This window comes from Hipposideros armiger, unplaced genomic scaffold (assembly GCF_001890085.2).
Source record: "Hipposideros armiger isolate ML-2016 unplaced genomic scaffold, ASM189008v1 scaffold_918, whole genome shotgun sequence".
In the NCBI taxonomy this organism is placed as follows: domain Eukaryota; kingdom Metazoa; phylum Chordata; class Mammalia; order Chiroptera; family Hipposideridae; genus Hipposideros; species Hipposideros armiger.
Genome location: NW_017732268.1, coordinates 408613 through 427873, shown reverse-complemented (window position 1 = coordinate 427873; position 19261 = coordinate 408613). Strand labels below are relative to the sequence as shown.

Here is a 19261-nt window from a genome sequence, read left to right as displayed (position 1 = left end):
GACAAACATACGGCACTACTTTCTGAACAATAGTACCAAGCATCTGGAGACAACAGAACCATGCCTACAGCCGTGAATCAGAGTTGTTCTCTCTGTAAGAAAAATGGATTTTATATCCAAAAGATAATAGCTTCTATATTGTCCTATCACAGGTGCTGAAGTTAGAGTGTTTGTTAAATCCCAGCTTCACACTAACACATATATGAAGTTGTGCAAATTAACTTCCCTATGGCTCATTATCCTATATCTGAAAAATGAGATTAGCAATGGTACCTCCATCAGAGAGGCTTTGTGATAATTAAATGAAATAATGTCCATTAAGTGAAGAGAGAGCCTGACAAATAGTATATGCTTAATAATGGTGACCACTATTCATAATATTATCTATTCATATTTGATTCCTGTACTACCTGCCCACCTAATTTCAGTCTCAGCACAAAGGCCCTATTTGAGGATAGCAACTGTACATTTTTTTGATGAAGCTCCTTGCCTATGGTGTAGTTGTGATCTGAGTGCATAACTGATGTGAATCAGGGACCCGGGCTAGACATAATATTTTGGATAGAAAAACATCTTTGGAGCTGAAAACCAGACCACTTTCTAAAGACTGAAGTAATTCTCTAAGATTATTTGTAGCAAACTACATATATGCAAGATGTACTGTAAATGGAATTTCTGGGTTGTCATTTTTTTTGAAATATTCAACTTCACAACGTGATGCAAAATTTGTTTTTCTAAGTGGCTGTACCAATTTTTGTACCAGCAATTTATTAGACATCCTATAGAGCCATATGCTTTCCAACACTTGGTTTTGTCTGACTTCTTAATTTTTGTCAATTACATAGGTATAAAATGGTATCTGACTGTGGTCTTGATATACATTTATATAAATGCTAATGAGGTGAGCACATGCCTTTTGCTCATTTTTCTATTAGGTTGTTTGTCTTTTTCTTACTGATTTATAGTGTTTCTTCATATATCTTGAATGCTAGTCCAGTCCTTTGTTAGTTGTATGTATGGCGAAAATCTTCTAGTTTAGATCTTGCCTTTTCACTTTCCTTAAGCTATTACTGATGAAGATCAATTCTTAATTTTAATGTATTGATTTTATTAATAATTTATTTTATGATTAGCACTTTGTATCTTGTGTTTAAGAAATTATTTCTTACACAAGATATGAAAGACATTCATACATATTTTTCTAGTTTTTAAGTTTTGCTTTTAATACTTAAGTTCTTAATTCATCAGGATTTGCTATTTGTAAAAAAAAGGTGTGAGATAAAAATCAAATTTGATTTTTTTCTATATGAGTAACAAAATTTTCAGACCTCTATTTATCAAAACCCCTTCTTTTCTCAAGTGGTCTACCATATGATCTTTGTCATAAATAAAGTTACACACACACACACACACACACACACACATACATATACATATTTCATACATATGTGTATGTGTATATATACACATATATATACACATATATATAGTGCCAAAAAAATGTATACACATTTTAAGAAAGGAAAAAACTGTATTAAAATTATGGTACCTGCTTTGAGCACCTCTTGAAATTGCAGCAGTCAAACATGAATTGTATTCATCTACTGTTATTGGTATATATTGCATATTATAATTTTAATACAATTTTTTCCTTTCTTAAAATGTGTATAAAATTTTTTTGGCACCGTGTGTGTGTGTGTGTGTGTGTGTGTGTGTGTATGTGTATAATGACTTTGTTTCTAAGATCTCAATTCTGATCCATTAACCAATTTGTATATATTAGTAGTAGCACCAATAGTATACTATCTTAATCTAAATAGCTTTAGTAAATGTCATTATATAAAATGTGGCCAGCTTCTCTTATTCTAATAATTATTATCGCTATTGGCTATTTTGACACTTTCCGTGTAAATATTAGAATCAATATTAATTGAATTTTTGGAAGTTACATTAAACTTATATTGGGTTGTCGGAAATGTGATGACGTATTTTTTCTATGTTTTTCGTTGCAAAAATGTGTCATGATTTTTCCGACAACCCTATATGATCAATATGAAAGGAATCAATATTGTTATGGTACTGTGTTCCAATCCATAAATGTGAGATTATCTCTCCATCTATATTTGGTCTTTAATCCCCTTCAATAAAGTTTTATAATCTGTGAAGGGGATGGGGGGGGGAGAGAGAGAAAGAGAGAGAGAGAGAGAGAGAGAGAGAGAGAGAGAGAGAGAGAGACCACATGCACATAAATTTTATTATAGTATATTGTTACAATTGTTCTATTTTCTTATTAGTTATTGTTGTAAATCTCTTACTGTGCTTAATTTATAAATGAAACTTTACCATAGGTACATATGCATAGGAAAAAACATGGTATATATAGGGTTTGGTACTATCTGCAGTTTCAGGCATCCTCTGGGGGGGGTCTTGGAATGTATCCCCTGCAGATAAGGGAAGATTACTCTATTATATTTTGTTTATCCATTTATCAATTGACAGAAATTTGTTTCCACTTTGGGCTATAATGAATAATGCTGTTATGAACATTTATTTGCAAGTTTTTGTGTGGACATATATTTTTATGTCTCTTGGATGGTCAACTGATTTATGTCAAAGGTGCTAAGGCAATTCATTTGAGAGAGAATAGCTTTACAACAAATGGTGCTAGAACAACTGGATATCTATATGCAAAAAAAAAAAACCCACACAAAAAACCTCAGTATAGCACTCCCTATATAAAATATTAACTGAAAACAGATCATAAATCTAAAGATAAAACTTAAAACTATAAAATGTTTGAAAGAAAACATAAAATCTTTATGACCTTGGATTAGGCAATGATTTCTTAGATATAATGCCAAAAGCATGACCCACTGTCTTAGTTTGGGTTGCTATAACAAAATACCACAGACTGGGTAGCTAGCTTATAAACAACAGAAATTGATTTTTCACAATTCTGGAGGCTGAAAGTCCAAGATCAGGCTGCCAGCATGATCACATGAGGACCCTCCTGCATGTCAAAAAAGCCTTATTGTATCCTGAAGTGGTGGAAGAGGCTAGGCAGCTCTGTGGGGTCTCTTTTATAAGAGTATAAATCCTATTAATGAGGGCTCCACCCTCATGACCTAAGCACCTTCCAAATATCCCACTTCCTAATACCATTACATAGGGCATTAGGATTTCAACATACACATTTGGGGGCAACACCAACATTCAGACCATAGCATAGTCTATACACAAAAAAGGGAATGATAAGGGATTAAAATGTTACACTACGAAAAAATCAACTAAACACATAAGAAGACAGTAATGCAAGGAAAGAGGGACAAAACCGCTATAAGGCATAAAGAAAACAAATAGCAAAATGGCATAAGTAAATCCTTCCTTATCAGTACTTAAATTAAATGTAAATGGATTAAACTAAACTCTCTAATCAAACAACAGAGACTGGCAGAATGGATTAAAAAAAACAAAACCAAAACATGATTCAACTACAAGCTGTCCACAAGAGATTCACTTTGATCCAAAACACAAACAGGTTGAAAATGAAAGGATGGGAAATATATTCAATGGATACGGTAACCAAAACAGGAGTAGCTATAGTAATATCAGACAAAATAGAATTTAAATCAGAAAGGTTACAAGAAACAAAGAAGGACATTATATATTAATAAAATGTTCAATACAGCAAGAAGATATAACATCTATAAACATTTATGTACCTAATAGTGGGTCACCAAAATATATGACGCAAAAGTTGGAGACTTCAATACCCCAGATTCGATAATGGATAAAACAACCATATAGAATATAAGCAAAAAACTAGAGGACTTGAACAACATAATAAAACCAACTAGATCTAACACATATACAGAACACTCTATCCAACAATGGAGTACACATTCTTCTCAAGTGCATACGGGACATTCTCCAGGATAGACCATATGTTAGGCCAGAAATTATTTCTCAATAGGTTTTTAAAAGATAAATCTAATACAAAATATCTTCTCTAACTACAATAGAATAAAGTTAGAAATCAGTAACAGAAGTAAAACTGGAAAGTTCACAAATTTATAGAAATTATACAACACACTCATAAACCACCAATGGATCAAAGAAGAAATCACAAGAATTAGGAAATAAAATGCAAATCAAAACTACAATGATATACCACCTCACACACATTAGGATATATATTATAAAAATAACATAAAACTGCAAAAGATGTGTTGGCGAGGATGTAGAAAAATTGCAACCGTTGTCTACTATTAGTGAGAATGGAAAATGGTAGTCACAGTGGAATACAGTATGGTGGTTTCTCAAAAAATTAAAAATAGAATTACCATATGATTCAGCAATTCTGCTTCTAGGTATATACCCAAAGAATTGAAACCAGTGTCTCAAAGAGATATTTGTACACCCAGTTTCATAACATTGCTATTCACAATTGCTAAAACATAGAAGCAACCCAAGTGTTTATTGACAGATGAATGGATAAGCAAAATGTGGCATATACATACAATGGACTGTTATTCAGCTTTAAAAGGAAGAAAATTATGACATATGCTACAACATGGATGAACCTTGAGGGCATTATGATAAGTGAAAGAAGCCAGTCATAAAGGACAAATACAGTACTGTATGATTCCACTTATATGAGATTCTTAGAGTAGTCAATGTCACAGAGAGAAAAAGTAGAACGGCAGTTGCCAGAGACTGGAAGGAGGGAATAAGGACTTAGTGTTTCATGGATATATTGTAGAAGTTTTATAAGGAGAAAAGAGTTCTGGAGATGGATGCTGGTGATGGCTGTACAAAAACATGGATGTACTTAATATTACTGAACTATACACTGAAAAATGGTTACGATGGTAAATTTTATGTGTATTTACCACAATAAAAAAATGAAAAAAAGATGTAAAACTTTAAAACCAAATATTATAGGAAAATATTTTATAACTCTGAGGTGGGAGAAGATTTCTTAAAATATAAAAAGTACAAACCATAAAGAAAAATATTAAATTGACTACTTTTAAATATAAAACTTCTGTTTGTTAAAATATACCACCAAGAGGGCTGGCTGAGTGGTACATTGGTTAAGCTTTGGCTTGGGAGTGCCAGCTCTGAGCAGCAGGTTTGGATCCCACATGAGGGCCAGTGATGCTGCGCCCTCTACAGCTAAGATGGTGAACAACAGTTCCACCTGGAGCTGGGCTGCCTTGAGTCACCGGTGACGGTGTTGGCTGCAGTGGGGCTGGCTGGCAGCTGGCATACGCTTTCGTGAGCTGGCGTGAGTGGCCGGCGAGTGACTGCCTCACCCGGGAAGAGCGCAACGATAATACCAACATGGGCCAGTGAAGCGACATTCTCCACAACTAGACTGAAGAACAAAAGGACAGCAACTTGTCTGTTCCCCTTCCCTGATTCCCCAACGCTGCTCCCCTCCCCCAATTCCCAAATAAAAATCTTTTAAAAAAATAAATAAAAATAAATAAATAAAATAAAATATACCATCAAGAGAGCAAAGTCATATCACAAAGTGGCAACAGATATATATGTAAGACAAATCACCAGCAAAGGACTTGTATCAAAATATTTAAGAACTTGTAAAAAATAAAAAGAAAAGGTAACCTAATAAAACACTGGCAAAGGGCAAACAGGCACAGATTAGGAAATATAAATGACTAATTAACATATGAAAATGTGCTCATACCTCATTAGTAATTAGTGAAATGCAGAGTTAAACCATAATGAGATATCATTTCACACCTATTATATTACTAAGTGTAGGTGACGATATGAAGTAAACAAAATACTTTGTGGAAAAATGCATACTCTAGATTCCATTTATATTAGGTTTTTTATATAAAATTATCAGGAAATGAGAAACACCAAATTTATGAAAATGTTTATCTTTGGAGAGGGGTTAAGGAGAGGTGGCCATTAAGGAGGGGCACAAAAACAGTGTCAAAATATTGATAAAGTCTATTTCTTCAGCTGGGGAGTGGAGATATATATGCTCACTACTCTTTTTAGAACTCAACATCTATATTTTATTTGTTCTTTTATATACAGATTTTTTTCATAAAATTTTTTTATGTAAAAGAGGAAGAGCCTCAAAATTTAAAAATATCCCAACTAATGACTTAAAGTAACTAATTTCCCTGATGATCACTTTCCTGATAATCACAGGTTTCATTTATAGTCTAGTCACTGGTTCTAAAGATAATAAAGGCTCCAGAGTTTGAAATAGAGCAAAGCTATAATCCAGGAGACTTTAAGACAAGGTACAAGCAGGTACAAAGCATAAAAAATATATATCTATAGGAAAAATATATTTGAAAAAAGATGTAGGGAAGGCAAATTAAATTAGAAACTGGGGAGAGGAAGAGTCTGTAGGGAAGTACATGTATTACACATTAGAAATTTTATTTTGTGTCCAGAGGAATAGATATATAGAAAATGAGGCAAGTAAAAAGGAACAAATTGTCTCATTTCATGAAAAATAGAATACATCCAATGGGAAAAGAAAGATCAGGAGGTAACTATACTATATTTAAGATTGTACAAAGAAGATATAGGAATGGCCAACAGGTACATGAAAAGATGATGCTCAACATCACTAGTCATTAGGGAAATGCAAATTAAACCACAATGAGATACCACTTCACACCTGTTAGGATGGCCATCATCAAAAAGATATAACAAGTGCTGGTGTGGATATGGAGAAAAGGGAAACCTGTGCACTGTCAGTAGGATTGTAAATTGGTACAGCCACTATGGAAAGCAGTATGGAGGTTCCTCAAAAAATAAAAAATAGAACTAGTTAAAAATATGATCCAGCAATTTCACTTCTGGGAATATATCCAAAGGAAATGAAAACACTAACTCAAAAAGATATCTGTACCCCTATGTTCACAGCAGCATTATTTATAATAGTCAAGACATGGAAACAGGTTAATATAAGTATCCATTGATGGATGAATGGATAAAGAAGTTGTAATACGCACACACACACACACACACACACACACAGAGTAATATTATTTGGCCATAGAAAACAAGGATATCCCACCATCTGGGACAACATGGATCGGACCTTGAAGGCATTCTGCTAGGTGAAATAAGTCAGAGAAAGACAAATGCTGAATAATCTCACTTATATGTGTAATCTAACCAACAAACCAACAAATAAAACCACCAAATTCACAGAAAAAGATATCAGATTTGTGGTTACCAGAGGTAAGGGGTGGGAGGAAGGAGGAATTAGAGGAAGGTAGTTAAAAGGTAAAAACTTCCAGTTATAAGATAAATTATTGGGTTGTCAGAAAAGTCATGACGCATGTTTTCAACAGATGGTGCTAGTTCATTTTTGGAAGTACTAGAGTCATTCTCATCTATGTTATTGCTATGTCATTTGACAGCTGACAGTTCTATTGGGTTGTCGGAAAAGTCATGACGTATTTTGTCTGTTTTTCAAAGGTCATTTATACAAAGAACAAAGATCAATCAATGATATATTGCCTGTTTTGTTTGATAACCTTTTGCCATCTTTCAGTGAGCTCCATAACTCCTCATTCATAGAAGGACCTATCTTTATTTGCAAAAAACTGAACAAGGTGCTGATTTAGAGCCTCATCTGAATTGAATGTTATACCATATAAGGAGTTTTGAAGAGAGCGAAACAAGTGGAAGTCTGACAGCGCAAGGTCAGGCAAGTATGGTGGGTGTGGCAACACATCCCATCCAAGCTCTAATAATTTTTGACGGGTGATCAAACTTGTGTGTGGTCTTGCATTGTCGAGATGGAACACAACTCCTTTACAGTTAACAAGCTCTAGACGTTTCTGGATGATGGATTCGTTCTAACTGTTCAATTTCCGACAGCACACATTCAAATTGATTGTTTGGTTCCTAGGTAGGAGCTCGAAAAACATGACACCTTTAAAATCCCACCATATTGAGAGCATAACCTTCCTCTGATGAATGTCTGCTTTTGATGTCATTTGAGGTGAATCATCACGTCGGGACCAAACCGTTTTTGCACCACATTGTTGTCTACAATCCACTTCTAATCACCAGTTATCAGTTACTTCAAAAACGGATCGTTTTCCTCACGTTTAATGAGCATATTGCAGATGTTTATATGCGCTGTCAAATGAACTTCTTTGAGTTCATGCAGAACCCAAATATCGAGCTTGCTTACATATCTCAGCTTCTTCAGGTGGTCGTGAACACTTGAATGATGGATGTTCAATGTCTCTGCAATCTCTCGTGTCGTGTAACATGGGTTTGACTCGATCAATGCCTTTATTTTGTTATCATAAACCTCGGTGGGCCTCCCTGACTGAGGAGTGTGTTGAGATAAAAATCACCAGCACGGGATTTTGTGAACCATCGCTGGCACTGACGTTCTTGTCACCATAAACTTTACGCAACTTTTCACAAGCTTGACGCGCATTCTTCCCTTTATGGAAGTAAAACAGTAAAGTATGACGGGCCCGACGAGTGGCTCAGTTGGTTAAGAGCTCGCTCAAGAGTGCGAGCTCTGAGCAACAGGATTGCCAGTTCGATTCCCGGCACGAGCTGAGCTGCTGCTAAGTTGCCAACAGGTGGCAGGATGGTTCAGCTAAAAAAAACAACAGTAAAATATGGCAAAAATGCACTGTTTCATCTTCCATCTTCAACTTGTTGTAAAATCTCCAAAACTTAACCAAATTACTCAATTTATTTTTAGAATGAAGCTAGTACTGTCAGCTGTCAAATAACATAGCAATAACATAGATGCGAATGGCTCTAGTATTTCCAAAAATGAACTAGTGCCATCTGTCATAAACATGCGTCATGACTTTTCCGACAACCCAATAGTTATGTGATGTACAGCATGATGACTATAATTAACACTGTAGTATGTATGACACATAGCAAAGTTAAGAGAGTAGATCCTAAGAGTTCTCATCACAAGGATTTTTTTCTTCTTATTTTATCTATATGAGATGATTGATGTTAACTAAACCTATATGGTAATCATCACGATACATGTAAATCAAACCATCATGTTGTACACCTTAAACTTATACAGTGATGTATGTCAATTATTTCTCAACCCAACTAGAAAATTGAAAAAAAATTGTTTTTAATCTTTCCTCAAAAAACAGAAACTAAAAATTAATTTTCAACTAATGCCTTTTCAGCAAATAGACGTGTTACACTTACTGTGAAGCTAAGATAGTTTTTTTTTTAAGGGCAGAGAAAGCTAACATTTTAGTGCAAATATTATTTTTCTAAAGCAATATTGCACTGACAGTTTCTGTTACACTGTAGAGAACTCAAATTCCCATGTGGTATCCCAAGTCTTTAAGCAACTGTAATTACTAAAACGAATAAACAAAAAAGGATACACTTCTGTTTTGTTTCTGGTAGTACTTCAGCTCTCTAAGCCCAACACTGAAAGACTGCTTTCTGGGCTACTGACTCTGATATTCATCTGTCCCCTTTATTTTTCACACTAGCACATTCTTTGCCTTCTTTTCTAGTCCAAGGCGATAAATTTTATAGAGCCTTGCTTTCTTATACCAGCTGAACCTAGATAGTAGGCTTGTTGTGGCACCTTTTGGCACACTATTTTAGTTCCTTGTCCTCAGCACGTGGACTAGGAAGCAAACAACCCTAAATTTAAATCTTAGGTATTTAACTTATAAATTATGGAAACTCTTGCAAGTTACTTATGTTCTCTGAGTCTCAGATTCCTTATATATTAAAATAAGGATCGTAATGCCTACCTATGAAGAATTGACATTTGTTTATTTATTTATTTATTTATTTATTTATTTATTTATTTATTTATTTTAAACTATCTTATTGGGGAATTGGGGAAGGGGAACATTATGTTTTTCCAGGGCCCATCAGCTCCAAGTCAAGCTGTTGTCCTTCAATCTTAGTTGTGTAGGGGGCAAGCTAAGCTCCAAGTCCAGTCACCGCTTTCAATCTAGATGCGGGAGGGCGCAGCCCACCATCCCATGCAGGAGTCAAACTGGCAACCTTGTTGTTAACAGCACGTGCTCTCACCAGCTGAGCCATCCGTCCGCTGGCAGCGGCAGCTCAGCTCGGGCGCAGCTCATGTGGGAATAGAACCAGCGACCCTGCTGCTCACGCTCTAACCAACTCTGCCACCTGGCCGGCCCTAAGAATTGGCTTTTAAATGCTTAAATTTAGTCAAACTTCTAGTTCAGTGTAGGTTTAGCTATAGGTGGTGGGATTCTCAGTCTTACAGACCTGCTTCCCAGTTGTATCTCTGGGTATGATCTTTGAACACCGTCCCCAATTCTGGGTGTCAGCAGAGATGCTTTTCTGCTCTCTAGCTTTCATGGCCTTCATAGAACCTAACAGGTCTCGGACCACTCAGGCAATACAAACACTTGTTATATGGTCCTACAGGGTCTTTATCTGAATTTTACGAGGTCTGACAATTAAGTTTGCAAACTGGCTACCATGAGCTTCCATTGGCAGCACTGTACAAACAGCTCGGTAAGGTTTCATAACCCTGGTATATCAGTGTCTCACAGGTGTGTTCGTGTCAACGTGTGGTGGTGTCTTGCTGAGTGGTGTTCATTATTGTTTGTTGCGTGTTTTTGTGTACCGTTGCGAGAATGTCTGAGCTTGAATTAGAGCAGCAAACAAACAAATTTCTTGTTAAACTTGGCAAGAGTGGAAGTGAAATCAGGAACATGTTAGTCCAAGTTTATGGGGATAATACCATGAAGAGAATGGCAGTGTGCAAATGGATTAAACATTTTTCTGAGGGGAGAGAATCACTGATGAAGAGAGATCAGGGCGGCCAATAACGAGCAGAACTGACAAAAACATTGCAAAAATTCACTGAATTGTGCATCAAAATCATCGGTTGACTATGAGAAGCAGAGCAGACCAAGTAAACATCGGTAGAGAAACAGTTAGGAAATTCTTAACTGAAAATCTTGGCATGAGAAAGGTGTGTGCAAAAATGATCCTGAAGGAGCTCTTGCATCAAGATAATGCACCAGCTCACAGGGCCCTGTCTGTGAGGGAGTTTTTAGCCAGTAAACAAATAACTGTATTGGAACTCCCTCCCTACTCACCTGGTCTGGCCCCCAATGACGCTTTCTTTACCCAGAGATACAGAAAATATTGAAAGGAAGACATTTTGATAATATTCAGGACATCAAGGGTAATATGATGACAGCTCTGATGGCCATTCCAGAAAAGGAGTTCCAAAATTGCTTTCAAGGGTGGACTAGGTGCTGCCATTGGTGCATAGCTTCCCAAGGGGAGTACTTCAAAGGTGACCATAGTGATATTCAGCAATGAGGTATGTAGCACTTTTTCTAGGATGAGTTCACAAAAGTAATTGTCAGACCTTGTAGGTCTCCTGTACAGATTTTACAAATATCTTTTTTGTCCTTTTCTTGGAAATCACTATATATTCCAATTTTGGATAGTCTACCTTTGCCCTCTGCCATTTGCTTTCTAACTTGTCTGAAAAATATTTATTTAGGTAGATGATAAGATCAGTCTTTTATAAACTATCACCTGAGTTTTTTCTCATCAGAGACTTCTGGCTTCTTTGGGGGCCTGTTCTCTCTATTCCCCTCAGCCATGCCCCATTATCTCATAAAACATTCCATAGCATCATGCTATACAAAATAAATTAGACAACAACCCTAGGTTCTAATCTTAGTCCTCTAACTTACTAAATATGTGACTTTAGCCAAGTTATTTAACCTACCCTAGGCTCAGTGTTTTCATTTGCAAAATAGGGAACATGTCCTGCCAATTTAAGAAGCTAAAAATAAAATGCAATAATGCAGGTGAATGTGCCTTGAAAACTGTAGTTCTATACAATGAAGAAGGTATTATCCATTCAACGAAGAGGCAGTAAAGTATAGTGGTAAAAACAAAAGAATCTGAAGTCAAAAGGCCAGAGTTTGGAATCCTGGCTCTATCATTTACCTTTTCATATGTAAAATAATGATTATAGTACCTACCTCACTGACATTAGTTCAATGATGTTAACTATTATTATTATTAAATGCCTACTATGTGTTAAGCATTATACTAGGTGCTAGTAATAAAATGGAATCAAGACTGACATGGCTAACTCTTAGTCAAAAGCCTCTATCTCCTACTCCATATGCTATATTTCCTAAGTAATTTATGTCATATATACTTTACAGAAAAAAAAATCTGAGTAGTAAAGCATTTTCATAAGAGCATCAAGATAAGGCTGCAATTCCACTATTTCTTTTCTGTCAAAATTTCCAGTGAACAAATAATGACTCTAGTATTTCTTTTCCTAATTCATCACTTGAGTTGAAACTCTCTTGATGACTTCTGGGTAAACTGTCTCAGATATGTGTCTATCAAATATAAATAATCTAAGATAGTGTTTGTGAAAGTAATATCCAAAGGCCACCTGCTTCTCAATCACCTAAAATGTTAATTAAAAGGCAGATTCCTAGACCTCATTTCAGACCTACTGATTCAAAAGCTCTGGCTGGAAGATGTGGGAATCTGCATTCCTAATGAGTTCCCAGTGTGAGTTTTATGTGAATTCCATTTGAGAACAACATTCCCAAGAAAGAAAAAACCTCCACTACATAAGAAATCTGTAACCAAAGGAAATACTAAAGAATAATGATCCAAAGCTTCATGACGGAGAAAATCTTTAATCCTCAGGGTAAATTTTCACATGCCTATCTCTTAACATTGTGGAGTCAACAAGGCATGGAAATCAAGACCAAAATTGATTTGAACATGCACACCTTAACTGTGAGTTTTCAAGAAATTATTATTCTAGAGGCCAAGGAGAGGAGTGGAAAGGGGACAATTTGAAAAAGCTTACCCATAGTTCAGCAGAAGCAAAGAAAACAGTGTTATTACAATAGTCACACCTACTAAAATGGGTGTTTGGTGATTTTGGAAAATGGAACCACTTTCTCTTAAATGCAGCCCACTAAAGACAGACCTCCTTGCTCCAGCTTCTCCAGGTCTACCACAAACCTTGGATAAACTCTCAAATGTAAACCTTTTCTACTAGTAGTTAAACTGGTTCTGTGACCAATCAGAGGCATGGAGAAATACGGCCTTATGATAAAAGTAAGTCGAAATAACCAGTTAAAATTAAATGTACACCTCTTGGTCTGATGGACAGAGAAGAGATCCCACTGAGACATGGAAGAGAATCAGGGAGCTCTGAACTCACAGTGGGCATAAACTTTCCAAATAATAATCCAACGCTAATGAAAAATATTTCTCTACCGTCCAAACCACAGTGGCCTGAGATCTGCTCTGGCTTGGATTAATAAAATGCCCTAAAAGGCTTTCATTCCTAAAATGGTAGTGAGCTTAGCGCTGTGACTGGAAAAAATTGGGAGCCCCAGGCGGAAAAAGACGCCCAACCTGCCCACACGAATCATCCTGAACCAAGTCTGGAGCAGCAGAACAGGCGGGGCCGCGATTTCTCCTGCATCACTGCACTCTCTCTTCTCCGCCTACGTGAGCGCCGCCCACCCACTCACGGCGTGAACCCACTGGGCCTAGCCTCTTCTTCCCCCGCCCCTCGTCCTGGTGCTGAATCATGAGCCCAATATCTCCAAAAGGTAAAATCAAAGAACAATGCCACCCATAGTGTTGGCCTGGATGGGGTACCAGGTCGAGGTGGGGCAGGACGCTGGAAACCTCAACTTTGCTTCCCTTCTTCCCAAATTCCTCTCCCAATCCCCACATTAAACCCGTACTGCAGCGCTGGAGGACTCCCAAGCAGGCGCCCCTTCTCCAGGGTTGCTCGGGTCTGCGACGCTCCCAGCCGGGGTCGGCGTGCTCCGCCTCATTGTTCCAGCGCCTCCCGCTGCGCCTGGAGCTCGCAGCTCCTAGGGAAGCGGGGGTTGGGATTCCCGACCCCTTGCCCCTGTCGGCTGAGTAACAACAGCCCTCTGCCCACCCTCATCGCCTTCCTGCCAGCCTATTGATCGCAAAAGCGGAACCAGCGAGTCCTCCGGAGGCAAGCGGCGGGTGCTGTCCAAATGCTGGGAGGACGACTAGCGGTGTGGGGGAGAGCCAGGAGGCTCCGGCCTGCGCGAAGCGGCAGCCCTCGCCCTCGGCGCGATTCCGGTTACACGGCTAGCACTCGGCCACGGTTCCTCCCGCCGGACGGGAGCAGCTCGGCCGTGGCCGTCTCCCAGCCCTGGACGCTGGCACCGAGGAGCCTTTGGCCCTCCTTGTCTCCAGAAGCAGAAAGTAGAGGGCCAGTCCCCGTCCAGGCTGCAGAAGTCACCATATTCTTACTCACCCCAACTGTTTCTGTCCCTGCGGTTCTTGGCCATGGTGGTCCAGGGACTGGTGGCGGTGAGGCGCTGTCACTGCAGCCTCTCCCTTCTCCCGGGCCCAGATTGCAGGCGGTGAGAGTCTCTGTACCCGCCTGGGCGCAGTTCGCTCAGGCTCAGAGGATGTTGCTGTGGCGCTGGTGGGAAGGAGCGGGGAGGAGAAGGGAGGAGAAAACGGATGGACCAAGCTCAGCATCACAAGCCGAGTCCACACAAATACCAGCGTCACACCCTCCCTACCTTGGCCCACCCCTAGAGCGTGAAGACAGTGACTGAGGATGTACTGCAACATTTTCAATGGCACACACACACACACACACACACACACACACACACACACACAGAGCAATCCCCCCATACACACACACACACACACACACACACACACTCACTCAAAGAATTTAACAGCATTATCTAGTCACAGAAATACACAAACCAATATACTGCATTATACTGGATGTTCACATACCTGTTTCCTAGAGCAGTTACATATTAGTACAAGCATGCTGAAAACATTTATATAGCTAAAGAATTAAAATGATATGCATTTATCTACCAGGCACCACTCCCCTCCCCCCATTTTAAAAGCAAGGTCATATTAGTAAAGAGGGTATCACACATTTTTGTTCCTGTAGACTGAACAGGCCTTTTAAAATTAGATCAAGAAGATCAAGATAAATGAAAGCTGAAGATTCATCATAATCTGTAACTAAATGTCTAGTTGGCAAAATTTCCCACTAGGTTTGCAGAAATAAAGTCTGGAGTTATATTGACAAATATGTGAAGTAAAGTCATACTACATAGCCTGGGTGAGCCTTGGAAGCCACAAAGATTACAGACAATTTTGAATGGAAAGCAAAAAGCAATACATACTTAAAAAAATATTCTCAGTCTCTCCCTTTTCACTGGTTTCTTCCTTCTCTGCCTTCAAACCTAGTTTTCAGTATCCTAGAAACACTGTCCCTTTATGCTACAATACTTCATCCTCAAGATACCATCATCTCATTCCTCACCTCCTCACTTTTCTCCTGTATTTGGTTGTTGCCCACACTCTACAGGTCAGTTCTGCCTAGGAGGTTCCTATTGGCCTCTTAAGTACTGCGCCCTTAGTCTCTGCTTATTCATCATCATAAACAACTCCTCATTCTATGTTCTCTCCATACGACTTACTATGGTGTCTTCAGACAGGACCTCCATGCTGATGATTCCCAAATCTATACTTCTAGTCTTAAGCTCTCATAAGGAAAAAGAATCATCATAACAGAGCTAAGTTTATAACTGCCTGAGGTCATCTTTGTTTTCCTACTGACACTTCAAAATCAACATGTCAAAAAACAAACTCTCTTACCTACTACTGCCAAATCTTATGCATTCCGTATTTCAGTTAATGGTTCTAGTGATCTCAGAACTGTGAACACTATTTACATTATAGTTTACATTACAGTTTTAAAGGGGGCTGTGTTCATTAGAATGTCATTCCCTAAACACTAATGAAACAACATAGGAAGATAGAAATTATCTCACCCCTGTACCTACAAACCAAATTCATAGAACAAAAACAAGTGTGTCCTGTTATTCTTAAATTTCTTTACTATAATTCTCAGCTCACATTCCAGACTGATAATCCCTTTCAAGTGAATCCCATTAAAAAAAAAAAAAAAAAGAAGGGCTGGCCAAGTGGCTCATTTGGTTAAGAGCTTGCTCAAGAGTGCGAGCTCTGAGCAACAGCGGTTCAAGTCCCTGCCCAAGCTGAGCTGCCACTGAGCTGCCAACAGGTGGCAGGATGGCTCAGCTTAAAAAAAAAAGTACGGATTTCATAAAAACAATTGTACACAAAAACAACATACACAGGTTATTTATTGCAGCATGTTTTGTAATTACAAAATGCTGGAAACAGCCTAAATATCCATAAACAGGAGAGTGGTTGAATATACTATAATACATCTACACAATGCAATACTAGACAGCTGTAAAAAAATTCAGAAGAGCTTTATGAATTGATATAGACTGATTTCCAGACTACACTGCTAAATGGGGAAAAAAACCAAAGTGCAAACACTTTTCCTTCCTGTAAGAAATAAAAGGATATGAAAAACTAAATGTATCTGCTCATCTGTGCAAGAGAAATACAAGGATAAACCAGAAACTAGAAAAGGATGTTTTAAAATTGATTGTAAAATCAATTCTGCACAACTCTGAATATATTAAAAATCACTAAATTATACTATTTAATCTGATGAATTATATAGTAGGTGAATTATATCTTTTTTTTTAAAGATTTTTATTGGGGAATTGGGGGGATGGGAACAGTGCTGGGGGATTGGGGAAGGGGAACAGACAAGTTGCTGTCGTTTTGTTCTTCAGTCTAGTTGTGGAGGACGTTGCTTCACTGGCCCAAGTTGGCACCATCATTGCGCTCTTCCCGGGAGAGGCAGATCAGTTGCCGGCTTCTGGACGGCCGCTCACTGCGGCTGCTGGCCGCTCACGCTGGCTGCTGGCTACACACGGTAGCCCATGGCAACCCACTGCCGCAGGGGCTGCAGCCTATGCCGTCGCCAGCAACTCACGGCAGCCCAGCTCCAGGTTGAGCTGTTGTTCAGCATCTTAACTGTGGAGGGCAGTGTTCACTGGCCCTCATATGTGGGATCCGAACCGGGGCCCTCTGGTGTCCCAAGCCAGTTCTTAACCATCGCGCCACTCGGCCGGCCCCAGGTGAATTATATCTTAATAAGGCTGTTTTTAAATAGTCAAGGTCAATTTTATTTTAAATCAGAAAAAAGGAAGAAGAAAAGATATTCCTTCATTTGTACTTTCGTACTCTAGATCCTTTCTCTTTCTGGCCCCTGTGGGATGTTACTCCGTAAATTATTCTCTCATTCCTATATCCTCAATTGTTTTTTTCTTCCATTGGTTTCTTCACCATGCTCATTTCCCCCCATCATAGGAAAAGTATTCTTTCAATCAGTAGTTTCTCAATAGCTTATGCTCCAACTTGCTGCTTCCCTTTACAGTTAGCACTCTTGAAAAATTATTTCTGTCAGTTAGGATGCTTTTGGCTATAACTCATAATGGCTTAAACAAAAAGGATATTTACTGTTACATAACAAAAATTTTTTGAAGATAGGTTGGTTCTATGGTGGCTAACTCATCAGCTCAATATCATCATGGACTACATTACTTAGGATTTAATTTGGCTGCTATAAAGAAATTACAGTGGCTTAAGACAGATATTTATTTTTCTCTCATGAAATAATCTGAGTATAAACGATCCAAGGCTAATATGGTGGCTTCAAAACAGCAAGGAATCCAAGCTGTTTATACTTTCTTCCACCCTTAACTTGGGACTTCCATCATATAATCCAAGATGGCTGCTTGGGCATTCACATCTTTATTCCAGCCAGATAGAAGGGAAGAAGTGTAAATATCCATTCTTAGAGTACAACTCAGGAGTTGCACGTATCACCTTTACTCAAATACTATTGACCAGTACATGTCCCACCTACTTGATAAATATACCATGTATCCATTTAAATTTTGGGGGTCTACTACTAAAGAAAGAAAGGAAATGGATAGTGGAGAATACCAGCAGACTTTTCAACAGGGACCAAGGTTGCACTCTACCATCTTCAGTATGTCGGCTTATTTTCTAATGAGGGCTCTTCTCATGGTTCCGAAATGGCATCTGCCATTCCAGTCATCGGCAGATGACCAGCAGCAGATGGTCATGCCTAGAGACAGAAAAATGCTTATCTGTGTCTTGTGTACCTTGTAAAAAGTGAGGAAAACCTTCCTAGAAGTACTGCAGCAGACGTTTCCTTATGTGTCATTGCCCAGAATTATGAGTATAAGCCTAAACCATTCCTTTAACAAGAGGAATGAGGCTTGGCCAATCAAGATTTATCCCCTAGGATGGGGGAGTGTCTCAGTCTCCTTTCATGGACATAGCCACTCAGAAAAGGTCAACAAAATTGTGCTTCTGATAGTAGGGAAAGTAGAGAGGATAGTTTTTGAGTACAAGGTGCAAGGTGATAACCATAGCTTCCATTTTCCCTGCACCCTCCACTAGAATCCCATCTGGTGGGGTGACCCAAAATTTACTCCCATAGGATTCAAGTTCTTAGTGGTCCTATCTTTACTGGGTTGCTGCAGTTTCCCATTGTCCAGTAATATTGGACATGTGAATACAAAGAGGTACCCTAGTGCACACCTGGGGTTCCAAACATAGTCCTTTTTGTTCTCTTTGTAGAACAACAACCAATTTACCCTTGGTAATTAGGTCCAATCACCTCAACCAGCACAACGACTCTCTCTCTAACTGTTGGCTCAGTGGTCTTTAGATCTCATATTGGCTAGGTGGTAGTTTCTGCTTCCTATTTAATGGAACTATGACTATGTTATTTGGAAAAAGTATCTGTGCCCTAGGCACTAGGGCCTTCGGATCCACCAAGCCTAATGTTTTAAAGACAAAATTGTAGAGACAAAGTTGTAGAGATAAAAATTCTTCAAGTGAGTTATTAGGAATAATTGAAGAGCCATGCCTACCTCCACCCCTTGGTTCCTAGGTCCATGCATTCTGAATATAGGGTAGGTGGCAACTAATATTGGCTACTAAGTCAAGTCCTATATCATATCCTCACAGCCAGCGCTACAACTGATCCCTCAGCAGACCTTTCCTCCATTCTATCAAACTAGCTGCTTCTAAGTGGTGGGTTTGAGGTAAGATCAGTTCATTCCATGGGCATGACCTCTTGCCATACTCCCTCAGAGTAAAATGAGTTTCTAGTTCAAAATTAATGTTGTTTATGATACATGGTGATGTAATAAGGCATTCTCTAAAGTCCATGAATTGTAGTACTAGTAGAGCTTTTCAGGCAGGTAAGGTAAGCCTATATCTAGAATAT

At 38.5% G+C, this 19261-nt stretch overlaps 1 protein-coding gene across 1 annotated transcript in view; it reads right to left on the bottom strand.

Annotated features, from left to right (window-relative positions):
• Positions 1 to 14616, bottom strand: part of ATL1 (atlastin GTPase 1) — a 62676-nt gene extending 48060 nt beyond the window's left edge. The window contains exon 1 of the mRNA XM_019630466.1: positions 14327 to 14616. Within this exon, the coding sequence (XP_019486011.1) occupies positions 14327 to 14360 (34 nt within the window). The 5' untranslated portion in view covers positions 14361 to 14616. The remainder of the gene's footprint in view (positions 1 to 14326) is intronic.
• Between the last annotated feature and the right edge of the window lie 4645 nt (positions 14617 to 19261).